This window comes from Silurus aristotelis (assembly GCF_946808225.1).
Source record: "Silurus aristotelis genome assembly, chromosome: 15".
In the NCBI taxonomy this organism is placed as follows: domain Eukaryota; kingdom Metazoa; phylum Chordata; class Actinopteri; order Siluriformes; family Siluridae; genus Silurus; species Silurus aristotelis.
The window spans coordinates 16,032,142-16,047,669 of record NC_139588.1 but is presented as its reverse complement, the minus strand read 5'-3'; the positions used below and the strand labels follow the sequence as shown (position 1 = coordinate 16,047,669).

The 15,528-nt window shown below is 37.9% G+C and overlaps 1 protein-coding gene across 2 annotated transcripts in view; it reads right to left on the bottom strand.

The window, feature by feature from the left end:
• LOC310737716 (MAM domain-containing glycosylphosphatidylinositol anchor protein 2) overlaps positions 1-15,528 on the bottom strand; it is a 194,891-nt gene that overhangs the window by 40,663 nt on the left and 138,700 nt on the right. For both annotated transcript variants that reach the window (XR_014536877.1, XM_083562244.1), the window contains exon 9: positions 7,031-7,300. Coding sequence is in view for 1 of the 2 variants with exons in the window: in XM_083562244.1 (XP_083418370.1) it covers positions 7,031-7,300 (270 nt within the window). In the remaining variant the exon portion in view is untranslated. The remainder of the gene's footprint in view (positions 1-7,030; positions 7,301-15,528) is intronic.

The following is a 15,528-nucleotide window of genomic DNA, read 5'->3' as shown; positions in this document are numbered from 1 at the left end:
GTGACAAAGTAAAAAAAAATATAGATATTTTTTTGTAAATGTATTAAAAAGAAAAAATATATATATTTTTTTGTAAATGTATTAAAAAGAAAAAAAATTATATATCACATTACATTAGTATGCAGACCCTTTACTCAGTACTTAGTTGAAGCACATTTGGCAGAAATTACCTCAAGTGTTTTTGGGTATGACGCAACAAGCTTTGCAAACTTGGATTGGGGGATTTTGTGCCATTCTTCATGGCAAATACCCAGATTGATGGAGGGATGCAGTGATGGTTGCCCTTCTGGATCTTTGTCCCATCTCCACACAGGATCTCCTGACCTCAGTCAGAGTGACCATCGGTTTCTTGGTCACCTCTTTTACTAAGACCCTTCTCCACTGATTGCTCAGTTTGGCCTGGCTATCAGCTCTTGGGCGAGTCGTGGTTGTGCCACAGTTCTTCCATTTGAGAATTATGCAGGCCGCTGTGGGAATCTTGGGAGTCGTCTGTGCAGCAATAATTTTTTTTATAGCCTTCTCCAGATCTGTGCCTTGCGACAATCTTGTCTCTGAGCTCAGCAGGCATTTCCTTTAATCTCATAGCTTGTTTTTTGCTCTGATATGCATTGTCAGCTGTGAGGCCCTCTATAGAATGATTTAAAATACTTCGCAGCAAAGAGGAATTGGAGGCACCTGAGCTAAATTTCATGAATACTTATGAACATATTTCAGTTTTTTTTTTTCTCTTTACATTCACATACATTGCTAGAATAATGTTTTCACTTTGTCATTATAGGTGACTGAGTGTAGATTAATTATTAGAAAAGTGTTTGAAAAATAAAAGTTTGAGGGTTCAAAGCCTTATTTTTTTTTAAGTGGACCATATAATTCATATAGCATTTAAATTAATGGGATATTTTCTAAGATTATTATTATTTGTATTTTTTGTGTAAATGCTTTTTTAGTCAAAACAGTAAACATTAGTAAACATTTGTAAGAAAAAAATGAATTTATCAAATGTTCAATCATTTCTTATGCTTGTGAATGAAATAGCATGTTTATCTTTCAGAGCAGACTGAATAATTTTCAAGTTTCACATTTTTCTTTTGCTTTGAATGTTAACATTATCTGTAATATAAAGAACCTTTTCAGATTTAGATCAGTCTCGCTTATGATTCAGGTTAATTTTTTATTATTTATGATGCAACCCTGGATGAGTGAAGGTAATTGAGCTGTGTGCTACCACATATGTTACCTTAAACCATGCAAGTGAGCATCTGTACAGCCAAGAGTCAAGCAGTAAATGTATGTCAAAGTGTATTATGTGGTTTTTGTTAGGATAAAATAAGAAACAACCTTTTTCTCAATGTTCATCTACAATAGATTTAAATGTAAATTGCATTTAATTTTAGACTAGAGTAAGATGTAAGACTGGAGTAAAAAGCGTGCTGTTAACCTGGCAGAACAAATGAATAGCTTCTTTAACTCAGCTCTGCAGATGCCACAGCCTGGCATCTCAGCATTTCTGATTAAGCCTCTGTTATAGTATTTTTGAACTCAGGCCTGTGTATACAGAGTCTGGCCTCTCACATGGTCCAGTAATCAGATTTACTGAGTGCTTTTTGATCTCGGTTTAAGAAACTGACTGTGGCACATTTCATGCGTCTTGGCTGCCTGACTGTCCCTGATGTCAGAAGAGGACGGGGAGGAAGAAATTTGAATTATTAGATTTACAGCTCAGAAAGTCAGTGCCCTGCTAAGACAATTCTATAACCACATAATATATGGGTCGCTATTTACATGTTGGTGGGCAAATTGGTAATACTGACCATGTAAACTACTTTGTACAAAAAGATAGATTTTCCTTATGCCTGGTCTGTTCTATAGAAGCATGTTTTTGATTAAAATTGATTAGGTTTTGCCAGTTTGAATGGAAGCAAAAAAGGAGTGTACCAAACACTAAGAAACTCAAGTTGATGCCAATAATATAATCTCAAAACTATTCAAAACTATCAAAATTTTCACTATTGCTCTCAGACCTTTGGGGGTCTCATTTTATAAAACAATCAAGATAATACTGTTAAACATCTTGCTTTTTTCTTGTGATCTTCAAGCCCTTTTAAAGCAAACTAATTATATGATATATCCCTCTCCCTTTTAAATGTCTACGTGCAGCAAAAAAATTGCATTGTTTTAAAACTCCTTCCCCTCAGCTGACATACTGTGAGTACAAAACAGGAGCCATTATACCTACAGTGAACAGGAGCAGAGCTCCTCTTGGGAAGCATTGCCTACAAACTGGGCCAGATTTTAGGGCTAATCAGTAGCTGGAGTAGACTACCTTCCCCGGAGTTTGCAGGCTCTGCTAACTCTGGCATCTGCCTTTGTGTCCAGATGGCAGGAAAGTCAGGGCATGGGGAGAGGAGAGAGCTGCTGAACGATGGCAAGTCAGCTCTCCACCTTTCCATGGCAAAAAAATAGATGCAGACTGCTGAGATGTGCTTCAGGCTTTACCTACAGCTCGCGGGGAGGCAGCTCTGATTTATGCCAAACAGTGTAGAAGGTCCATGTATTCCGCCCTTAAACCCAAACACTACTGGAGAAGAAGAGGCTTCAGTGGCGCCAGGATTAGGTAACAAATGCAGGCCAGCCCTGACAGTCAGCGTCCTCATGGCTCCTTTGAGCTCTCTGATGACTGCTGCGGCCATCAATCCATATCTCTTTCTGTCATGTGGCGCTGGTGTAGAAGACGTGATGGACTCTAAATGGCCCTGATTTCACTCCTTCTTTCAGCTCAACACGCTTTAATTCAGGACCTATGGCCAAGGTTTTTTTTTAAATGAATTAATTTTCCCATGCCTCCAGCCATTTCTTCTTCCTAGCCATCACGTGTCATTTGGCATTAAGCAATGCATACGCAGCTGATGTGAATCTTATTGAAAATATTTGCCAATCAGTTGTTTCTTAGTGTCTGGATGTGCAATGCCTTCCAGTTTTTTCTATCAATTACCTGGTCCTTGATATAAGGCACGCACACTGACAAAACTCATTTGTGAGTCTGAATAAAATGGAAAATTGAATAACTTTGCTTGAGGACAAATTAGTAAGTTTGAGAAAGCAAAGAATCCAGAGTTTTAAAACATTTCCCTACATATAACTAAGTATTTTTATTAAAGGACAAAAACATCATGCTTTGGAAAGATTTTGAGAATCCTTAATAAGTATTGCAGTTGCAACTGCAAATCATCACATATACATCACAGCACAGTGAAAATCTTTATTACAAGAGCAGGGTCAGCCATGGTACAGCATCCCTGGAGCACAAAGGGGTTAAGGGCCTTTCTCAAGGGCCCAAGAGTGGCAAATGGGCGATACCAGAGCTTGAACCCCCAACTTTCTAATCAGTAACCCAGCACCTTAACCACTGAGCTACCACTCCTCTAGTTATCTTGATAGGTTCTAGTTGGATTTTACTTATCTGAAAGTAAAATTTCAGGTTGTACATAGTACTTTATAGGTTCTCCCTTAAGAGACAAACCACAAATCCAGCCAGAGTGCTATATTTACAAATCAATATCAGAGTCTTAATATTTGATTATATAAATATCCAACCCTGGAACAACACACAGGGAGACAGCAGGCTGGCTCAGCTGGCTCAGATTCTCTACTGTCAGTTAACCAGCTTTGTTTGAGGATGTTCGCAAATGTTAGTTAGCTTTTGTTTCAAAATTTTCTCTAACATCGAAAAATAGTTTGCAATAACGTAGATCCATCTGCCCAGTTCCAAAAACGGATAATTGTCTAACAAAGTGAGATAACCTGAGACAATCTGAGATTATTATCTTATTTGTAAATCTTATCAATCTAATTTAACAGGGTTAATAAAGTATTAGGCAAAATCTGTTAATATGAGTCAAGCAAAGGTATAAAAAACCCCACCCCACATCCTCATAGGATCTATGGTCTAGTTAGCATTATCATCAGCATTATCATGTCAGCATTGTTAGCATTCAACCCTACATGATACAGCTTCTTGAAAGTTAGGGCACAAGCTTTATAGCCACACTGACAACAGATTGACTTTGTAAAGAGGTGTAGTTTGCATGTGAATAATATGCAATGTTAATAATGAACCAAATCAACCCCTGCAGGACTTTGCACATGCCTTTCTATAATGGTACGCTCCATGCTGCACACTGCACATACATGCACACACTTCTTGCATTTGCACTAATATAACTTACATAACGTACATATGACAATAAACTTTTGCAAGCTTTATAAGCAAACTAAAATGTACACACACACACACACACACACACACACACACACACACAGTTAGTGGTTTAGCTAATTCTGTCTGCTTAATTTCCTTCACCAGTAATAAATTACTACAACTTGCAAAAGCACTGGTGATGTTAGAAGTATTTATTCTGGTCTTACTGTATTTGTCATTAGGTTGTTTTGATGCATTACACATCCTTTGTTGTTCACAGGAGATGATCATCACCATGTTAAAGCAAAATATTAAAAATGGCAGTATTTACAGAAATAGTTTATGGAGACAACAATCTCTCATCCATAATTATGTATCGCATACTGGTTACAAAGTCAGGTCAAGTGAAGTTTATTTCTATAGCGCTTTTTACAACAGACATTGTCTCAAAGCAGCTTTACAGAGTTTAACAGTTAAGGTGAACGATGTGTATTTATCCCTGATGAGCAGTAATGGTGACTGTGGCAAGAACAAACTCCCTTAGATGTTATGAGAAAGAAACCTTTAGAGGAACCAGACTCAAAAGGGGAATCTATTCTCATTTTGGTGATATCAAGAGTGTGGTTATACTCTATAAAACAATACAGAACACTGGAGAGTGAGAACTAACATGAGCACTAGAATGTAAGATTATGAGTAATGTCCTTTCCTTTCTTAAACAGTCATTTGAGATTATGGAACCAGGAGCTACTAAGCAACTCATAAAATAGCTCAACATTTGCGATCATTATAGATCCAACACCAGCTACAAACAGTCCAATCCTGCATGAGAGCCAATATACATCAAATTATTTAATTGTTTGGCTTTTTATTTAAAAGCTTGTTGTGACCAGTTGCAGGTTGCTAAATGGATTTGTACTGATTCTATGCAACTTGGCAGTTAAGGCAAATAAACTGTAATTCAAAATTGCACTTGTATCTATTCACATCACTCTATGATGTTTTTAGCCATTTTGTTTTCTTGTAACCGGTTATCAGACAGTACGCTACTTTATTAGGTAACCATTGATGCGCACTCTTTCCAGACATAGTCACATAGAAAATAACAGTTTACGGATCCAAATAGATTATAGGGGGCTGTAAGAGCTCATCATATCATGTATAATTTGATATTTTTGCAGGATTTCAGTATATATCTGCAAGACCAATAGAGAGCTGCACAGCAAAATGTTTTTAAACTGTATTTTAGCAGTTGGTGGACCAAATTTGCTGATTTATAATAAAGTGGGCTGAAATGAATAGAGTACATACAAAAAACAAGGATGTAAGAAATGAGACACGACTTTTAAGCATTGCACATTGACAGGAATTATACAGCAGTTTGAACAATTTTGAAACATAATTGGTTGGTAAAATAAAACTCCCTGTACGGCAGATTTTTTAAACGGCTGTGTTGTGCTATATATGTAACTTCAGAAGTGTGCATTTGAGCTAAAAAAGAGTGTAAAAAAATAAGTGGCTTATACACAGGAGTTTAATTGCAAAGTGTTTTAAAATCTCATAAGGGTACTTTTTCATACTACAGCCTTATTTATATATTTCAGTTTAACAGTGTTATTAACACAAATACACACACAAAAAAAAAAAAACCATTAAACAATACACACTATGTGGCCAAAATTATTGGGACTTTATTTTTGGAATTTTTCCTGCCCATTTTTCCCCTGTTAATGCAAAATTGGGAGGGACATAATTGTATAAGATGTATTTGGATGTAATATGATAAAATATTCCCTTCACTTGAACTAGGAGACTCAAACATGTTCTAGCATGACAATGCTCCATGAAGATACAGTATGCTTTACATGGGTTGGAGGGGAAGATCTTGAGTGGCCTTCTCTAGAACTCAGACCTCAACCCTAATGAACACATTTGGGATGAATTGGAGGACTGACTGCACCCCAGGCCTCCTCACCCTACTTAAGTACCTGACTTTACCAATACCTTTAATTAATGAATGAGCACAAAATGTTACAATCACACTCAAAAATTTGGTGGAACATCTTCCCAGGAGTTTGTTACAGCAAAATGGGGACTAAATGTTAAATGGAAGGTTCAAAAAACACATATGAAACTTTTGTTTATATACTATAAAAAATACTTTAGTGAAAATACACAAAGTTATTAAAGAAAATCACTGTCACTTTTGTAGTTCATCAAAGCAACAGATTTTACTAAAAAATAAATAAATAGGCCACCCCGTTTTAAAAATAGTCTTTTGTAAGAGAAATGTACCCCTACAGATATCACCATGATAAATTATTCACTGCATATATTATAACAGTGTACACTGTTCTATTCAAAGTGCATTCTCATCTTATGTCCAGTGTTACTGAAAAAACACCTGATTTACTGCGACATTCATTAGAATAAAGCACTTACTGATGATCAATGAATAAACGGTGGGAGGACACGATGACTGTTGTGCTGTTACTCATCATGATTTCTCAAATCTAAATGATTTCCTGCTGCTGACTCAAAATGATTAATATTCATTTATTCATATATTATTTTGCAAGATGTAGAGGCAAACACAACTTTTCAAACACTATTCTTTCCTAATAAACTTTGACGTCTTTTACTTTTTGTTTATCGGTTATATTATAATTTCTAGTTTTTTTCACTGGATCAGGGGTGAACTTCAGAAATGTTCCTCAAATACACATTCGGATGTTCACCCATGCACTAACAAAGACCATGAAACACATGATGCAGTTACAGTCTATAAGTATTGCATAAAGTGCATGCACATACTATAAGAAATGCTCTTACCAGTGACCAGGAAGGTGCAGCGGCCAGCTCCAGCCTCGTTGATGATGTCACATGTGTACTCCCCGTAGCCATCGCGGCTGAGACTACGCACTGAGTACTCGGTCTCGTCACTGTTATCGAAGTGGCCTGCATGGAGCAGCCGGGAGCCCAGACGCCATTCGTACCGCAACACACGTGAAGGGTGAGCACGCAGCACACGACAGGTCATTGGGACTGGCCGGCTCAGACCCTGACGAACTTCCAGCAACACAGGCTCCACAGCCGGAGCATCTGCATATAGTCAGAGGAAGAGGATCAGTATGTAGTAGCACACATCATATACTGCGTATTATAAATGGAATGATGATGTTTGTGATTTTTTTTGTCTCCATAGCAGCACCAGACTAATATAGGGAATAGATAAAGTCAAACAGCTTTTGTTAATTAACTTTCATGTGCCAGTTTGCCGGGCTTGGACAGAAGTCGCAGTAGGGGAAATAATGTAGCAACAGTGAGGGCAAGTTGCAACAAACAACCGAGCCTTCAGTTTTCTGAAGTTAATTGCTTCACATCATCAAAAGGCGAGACCAAGAGAGTCACTTAAACACTGCTGGAGGAGAGCGTTAACCTGATGAGCACCGGACTAAATGCATCCAAAGAGACTGTTATTATTCTGCCCCCTCTGGTTAAAATACTAAAATATACTTTTTTTTTTGCGGATACAAAGAATGTGTGTTGTCTTTCCTGAAAAGCTTTACTGACCTCATTTATTTATATTTTATTTTCAATGCTTTAAGTTAGGAATGAATATTAAAAAGGACACATACAGTACATATACAAAGTCATTTTCTCATTCTCCTGAATAAAATCAAGCGGTAATGCCCCAGTGTTCACATCTAACTGAGAACAGTAATTAAAAATAGTAATGACCTGGAGGCCTGAAAACCCAGGTAGATGTCATATCAATACCTGATGTCACAATGAAACCATGGAAATAGTGAGACCAAATATGGATATATTTTAAAAAGAGAACATGCAAGCCATCTGTTCTAATTATGATAATGCTGAAATATTGACCTTGGGAGAAAAATGTTTCAAACAACATTCCCAGAGATGCTTGGAGGCAGAAATCGTGTTTTGTCACCAATCTGTGAAAAAGATTGTGCTAATGTGTTTACTGTGGGAAACCTTTGTGTGATGTATGAACAATAAACAGAAATAATAGTAAAATGTATTTAACAGAAAACCATGCATGGGTCTTCATCAGTAAAAACAGTACCAGATTAGTAAATATTTAGATGGCTGTTTGACAGACCAGAAAAATAATGTATTATATAATTGAATTGTTGCTTGCCACCAAGTATTCAATTGTAAACGAAAAGGTGGACTAGGTGGGAATGGTTCCACATCAACAGCCTAAAGATCCTGAAGTAACTGAGCAATTCTAGAACTAGGAGGATGAATATGGACTGTAAATGATATCAAGTCTGTTACAATGTCAGGACCAAAGTATGCATTTACAGTTAATCATTTAAGCACCTATCACTGCACCTAACACCTCATCAATGATGGACCCAGATAAAAATGGGATCCCTTTTGAGTTTGATTCCTCTTAAGGTTTCCTCTCTCTGGGAGATTTTCAATGCCAGTCACTTGTTCAGGTGCCATAGTCACTTGTTCAGGTGTGTGGGCACCTGACCACCATATCCATATGTGATTCCTCCTAAAAATATTGCCTCAAATTGTGTAACATACAATTGCATAGAATTGCTTTGTATGGTGAAGCAATACAACCTTCACACACTGAAATAAAAAGGCCCAAAGTAAACTTCATGAAGACATGATATGCCGTGTTTGGAGTGGAAGAATTTGTGTCCTGTACAGAGCCCTGGCCACAACCAAATCAAACACCTTTGGGATTAAATGAAACACAAAATTCGCCCCAGGCCCCTTCACCAAACATCAGTTCCTGATCTCAATAATCCTCCTGTGGCCGAAAGCGCAAATCCCCACAGCCATGATCCAAAATCTTACAGAAAGCCTTCCCTGAACAGTGGAGGTTATTATAACAGCGAAGAGGGTCTAAATCTGGAATGGGATGTTCAATAAGCAAATACTATATATGCCTGTTGGGCAGATGTCCACAAACTAATTAATGCACACTGGAACTGCACCAAAGTCAACCTCACATTTAATATATATATATATATATATATTCTCCACAAAGCTATAATAAAAATGATTCCAGTCTAATATTGGCCTTTATCTGTCCAGGCTATAAACTATTCTGTCCATGACTTTGTTTACAGCAGACACATACGCTGACCTTTTCCACCGTCCAACATAGCTGATTTTTTTTCCATATTGTTTTATGAAAATTAAGTCATTAAAATTTCATCTGGAATTTACTACACTGGCACTAATAGATTATTTTATACAAATCCAAGGACATTATGCAAGTTTCAGAACAAGCTAAGAGTCTGTTCTTTCTTTCTTTAAAACGATTTACTTTATACTAAAAATAATAATCTTTAATTCAATTCATTATTTGGTAACAAAATCAGATTTTTTTTCTGTGAGTAATTTAGGGATTGTCTGAGCCAAGTCATTTTGTAGGTTTTTGTTTTAATAAGTATTGACTAATCAAAGAGTTGGAGATAAAATATGTTGTTCACTTGCTGGTTAAGGTTTTTTTTATATTTTTTATTAAATCCATTGGCCTCATTTTGTTAATTGGCTAATTCTCTACAAAGCTATAATTGCCCTCTGTAAACACTGCTGTGTATCAGTGTGTGTGGATCATGGAAATTGTCTGAAATACAAAGCACAATTGGCTAAGTTAGTTGCAGGAAACAAATCTCCTTGATTCCCTTTGTTTTCAGTCCAAAATGCGCATATAAGATATTTGTGTGAGAGGTTTACTTAAAACATCACAGAACTGATTCACAGCACGCTAGCAAGAAGACGTCAAGATGAAGTACTGCAAACAAGTGAACTGCATTGCCCCGAAGAGCCTCAAATTGGATCCAGGCAGGCAAAAGAAATACATCGGAATGAATGTTCTCACCTAAACTGTGGCTATGTTTTATGAAGCTTACTTTTTTCTCTCAACAAGATGCACTACACCTCTCTGTCTGCACAGAAGGGTTTTTTTTGTTTGTTTTTTACATCAAAGCTGCTGACTTGCTGAAGCCATTTCTACATGCCTGTAATGTTCTTTGCTTCAGAAAGCTGCGTTTTGGCCCTTGATCGAGTTACTAAATGCGGCTTTGTGGCGTGGTGAGTGTCTACTCCCCCCGCTGGGCTCACACGACACAGCCAGAGAAAGCAGCCTCCGCCAGGGAAAGCAGCCTCGCTGAGACCGGCACAGAGAGATTCACGGACTGGAGACCTCAGCCAGCTAAGAAAGTCCTCTCTTATTCAGTGGGAAGCTCTGGGTGATGTGTAGAAACAAGGGAGCTGCTTACATGTCTCTGGCCATGACTCAATCCCATTGCACACTAAACAAAACCTGAAAATTGAAACCTCAGAAGGATGTTGCAGGTGTAGCTCACATCCTACGCTCATTTCACAAGGCTAGCCGGTAAGGTTTGCTGTTCTACCTGGAACTGCTTTCTCAGGTCACTTATGCACTTTAGATTGCTAAATGCTCACTGAAAACGAAAGCATGAATGATAAAATTGAATGGATTTAAAAAGCCTACACAGGTAAATATTGTCAGATCATTTTCCACTTGCAATGTGATATGCAGATATAGAGATCATTGCAAAGAGTGGCCAGCACTTAGTAGTGTCACTAACTACAAAAACACCCGAGAAAGCGGGATAAGCCGGCAAACGGCAGTCTTTATGAAATATCCACGGTGATGGATGGAGAGAGCGCAGCGACGGAGAAGCGGCGGTAATCCGAGGTGCGTTGAGGAAGGAACCAGCCACCGTGGAGAGAACGAGGCGTCCGGGCGGAGAAGGCGCGTAGCGGGAGACGCGAACGCGAAGCGCCACACCACCATGAACATGCACATACAATAACGGACAGCGTGCGTATGTGAGTGTGGGGTTTATATAGGTGATGTGATAATTAGTCCCAGGTGATCGGGATGAGCCCGATTGCAATGAGCCTCGTGCGGGCGGGGCACGCACGAGAGCAGGAGCGAGGTGCGTCGGGGAATCCCGGGGTATGACAGCCTCCGAAGGGGGCGTGGCAGGGGGATTCCTGACAAGTAGATATTCCTGTAGCTCATTTTAATGTTGCTATAGGTCTCTTAGCAGCCTCCTTGTTACCATTTATTTTTCTTCTTCTTTTTCAACCTTTCCTTTCATCTATTTTTTAGGGACATCCTGTTCCTTTGTTTACTTGTTGATGATGGCCTTCACAGTATACCATGGTACATCTAATGGTGCACAAATGCTTCTGTAGTTATCTTTCTACCCAGGATTTTAATTCATATCTTTCAACAATGAGAGCCTGTAAATGTCTTGTCGATATCATAAGCAGTTATAAAAAAAATCCATCGGAGACAGATGATCTTTATTTGGGGATAATCAGAGTGATTCAGTGCACAGTCACACATGCTACTAAAAAAAGGAATGCAAAATTATGGCAGCAGGTTACTCCACTTTATCCTAAAATGTATACCGTATTTTTCGGACTATAAGCTGCTACTTTTTCCCCATGTTTTGAACCCTGCGGCTTAAACAACGAAGCGGCTAATTTATGGATTTTTCCTGGGTTTTTCCCAGTTTCACAAACTTCAAGCCAAAAAAACTGAACCCCATAACATTAGACCAATGAAATTTCCGAACGGAAACAAAAAAACGCACCTCACCTGTGTTCTGAGCTGCACGGCATCGGGAGAAAAAACTTCCATCGGGTGATTTTTAAACGCACGACGATGCCAAAAGATAAACTCCCGAGAGAAATAGTTGTGAAAGGAAGGAGGAAGACAATGAACAATGACTTTCTTGGTAGGCTACTGTTTAGATACAAGCCATTGTAACGTGTTGAGTCGGGGTGAAGGGAGAGCTCGCTTCTGGCATGCTATTCCCAAAATACCGCTATGCTCCTAAAGGAAGCGCAACATATTTCACCTGTTACACCGTGTGTAACGTGTCTTTCATTAAACCAGTGTAAAGTACATTAGTGTAGACACCTAATGTTACCATTCTAAACAGATAAAAACAATTTCACCATAATGATACAAATGCTTAGATGTAAATTTGCTCAATAACCTGCACTGAACCAATTTTATTTTATTTTACTTGTATAGCGATTTTAACAGTGGACATTGTCACAAAGCAGCCTGACAAAAATAACAAAAGTGTGTGCAAAAATAATATTTTCTTGGTTACACAACTGCACTGTTTTAACATATACTGTAGCACACAGTGTAAGAAAGACAGTATTTATAGTCACAGGGGAATTTGAGCGAGTTTTTCCTTTACACGGTCACTTTTACCTTGTTTATTAAGGATAAACTTATAGTGACACATTTGTGAATGTAAAAAAAAAAATCATACAGTAAATGAATCTATTCAGTATATTTGTTCAAAGCTGCTTTGTGGCAATGTCTATTCCTGAAAGCGCTATACAAACAAAACTGCATCGAGTTTACCTGGATGAGAACTGGGGCTCATACTGCAATGCTGTTAATTAAGCAGTTGTTTTATAGAGCGACTGGGTCTTGTAAAAAACTCCCATGCTTTATTTTATTGCTCTCTTTAGTTCCCAGGCACTCATTTGGTGTGTGGCTTAGGGCAACTGGTACTTGAACTTGCAAAGGAATCTGTCAAAAAGAGATCTTTTGTCTTTTAATTCAGCCTATCAAAACTTCACTATGCTCAAATACATGAGTGTGAAGCCAGGCTGAGTGACTGCAGTGACTGCATAATGACTGATGTGAGTATGATATCATTCTTGTTGTTTATATACTGTATATTTTTTTATATATATTCAAAATCTATATTTAATGCCAGATCAGAGGATGGTCGGCTCAAAGTGATTTCTTTCTATTGAGACTGCAGAAAGTTAGGAAAGATGAAGGAGTCATTAATAAACTATTGAAAAGTCATTTAAAACGTGTGTCAATCGACATTAGAGCATCATGTGCATCATGTTAATGATAACAAAATAAAGAAATTTAATTAACCATTAAGAAAACTCCCTAAACTGAGTATATTTTTAGGATTCCACCAGTAAAAACAAGGTTGTTGTAGGAGTATGATCAGCTTGACAATTAAATTATTTGTTACCAATCCAGGAACTGCATCAGTGTAAAACAAAGCTGCTAACCTTTGATCTGTGTTGTCAACCGAACATAATCACATTCAAATGCATCGGAATCGCTTTTGAGTGCCAATCTAAATGCCATTAATTTTGCTTAGAGCGCAGTCATTAGTGGCTTAGTAAAGATGTGAGCATAATGTTAAACATATTTAGGATTGGGAAGAAGGAGAAAAGGAGAAATCCAATCAGAATCACAATCTCTCAGTGTCAGACAGAAATAGACACTCCATCCACTCTTTCTTAAACAATCACTTAAGCTCAGTTCTAGTTTAGATGTGAACGGAGTAAAACAGTGCAGATGTGCTGCAAATTGGAGCAGGATATTGACAGATTTATTAGGTAGACGTAAAAGGTACTGAAACTTCATAGCGAGGGTCATAAAACAGTGCATAGTTTTAAAAGGCACTTTTCATGTGTCTTTATCCAGATAAAAGATAGCACTGATGTAATATGCAATTATCTAAAAGTCAAAGAATATGACAAGATGATGACATGATGACAGAAAGGCCTTAAAGGCATAATACATAGGAACGAATTACTAAAAAAAAGCACTCTCTACAACTTTTTTCAGTTTCTTCAATGACAAAGAGGTATTCACTGCCATTATGGCTATCGTTATCTCACGAATATCACGTTTCATTCAGCTCTTTAATCCCCCATAAACAAATGATTGTCTTATTGCTTTGACTTTTTTCTTTCTTTTTAGGTCAAATCCCCATTAATGAATATAGAATAAGCACGGCTTAGAATAAATTAGCTGGCTGTTAATTAGGTGTTAAGACATCTTAATAGAGGGGAGTGGGGGAATAAAAGAGGTGGCCAAGGGGTCTCATGTGCAAAACAGAACAAAGACCCCCTCTTTCTCCATTTTAAGCATGTGCCTTTGCTGTAGTGCGGGCTTGAAGGGATTTTTCATTAGTGCCAATGTAACTCACGGCAGGATGTGTAGGATATATATGCTTCGAGTTTATACAGAGGAATTCAAGTGGAGCTCCCTGTGCCTAGCAGGGCAGTTCTTTCTTGAGCATTTTATTGTTTTTAAAATATGTACTTATAGTTCACTGAGAAGTGTCCAAACCCTTCTTTGTGGCAGAAATGGTTGAGAGAGAAATACAATATAATAAAACAAACTTTGTGTTTTCCATTAATGGTAATTTAGAAAATTATATAACTACAGCCTAGTGATAGTCTACTTTCTCGACCACCAGTTTGGTTTCCTTCAAAAATAATAGAAATAATCAAAAATACGGTAATCTTGAGACATCGTTGGCTTATCTTTTTAGTTATCACCATGTGGCACCTTAATTGTAACACAATGTGGGTGGCCAATTAAAAGTCCTGCTACACAAACGCATCCTCATTTTCAGTTTTGGTTTGTCAAATAGTTGAAGAAGTGGATTAAAAGACTTTTTAATTTTTTGCAGCATCGTGATAGATGTAGCTGCACAGTATCTCGTACATGTGGATACACAGTATTGCTCAGACACACCAGAGGAGTTGATGGACATGTTCAAATTGTTAGGAACCAGGGAATCTTGAGAAACCACTTGTTGAGCCCTGCCCTACCAGCAGCATAATGCCTACACCCTGCTGACACAGCAGGGAGTGAAATGAGCAGCAGACAAGCTGCCGAGCCACCCAGGTAGAAGAAGGAAAGCTCTGGCAGTGCTAAAAGTGACAATGCATCAGCATAATGAAGTGCAGTGAAGAGAGAGATCCTGATGTACTTTCAGCAGCTACATGTCATTCTCTAAGCTTGAGGCCCACCTTGCTCTTAGCCTGCCAGTAAAGCATTGTGAATATCAGGACAAAAGTACATACAATATAACCCACATATGTATGTGAATACAGATGAAAACTCATATCCAAAACTTTGGTAACATACATTTCTTCTGTACATACTCACATTAATTTGAGTGTCTTTGCAAAAGGTGTATTTTTTTCCTCTTGTTTCCGACAGGGTTGTCCTGTTAAGAAATCTGTCTTTTCTACTTTTCTTTTCTTTGTTACAACTAATATAACATGTTTTTATTGCCAAGAATTTCCGATTTCAATATGATCAGAGTGCAAAGCTGATGGCACTTGATATACTGTACTGTACTGTACTGTACTGTACTGTAAGAACCTGCTTAGTAAGAGATTAATTAAAGAGATTCACTGCTTGTCGGCCATGACAGTTGATGAGAAGTTGATGAAAAGTCATTTGCTGAATTAATCAGTAATCATCCAGCAGTGTG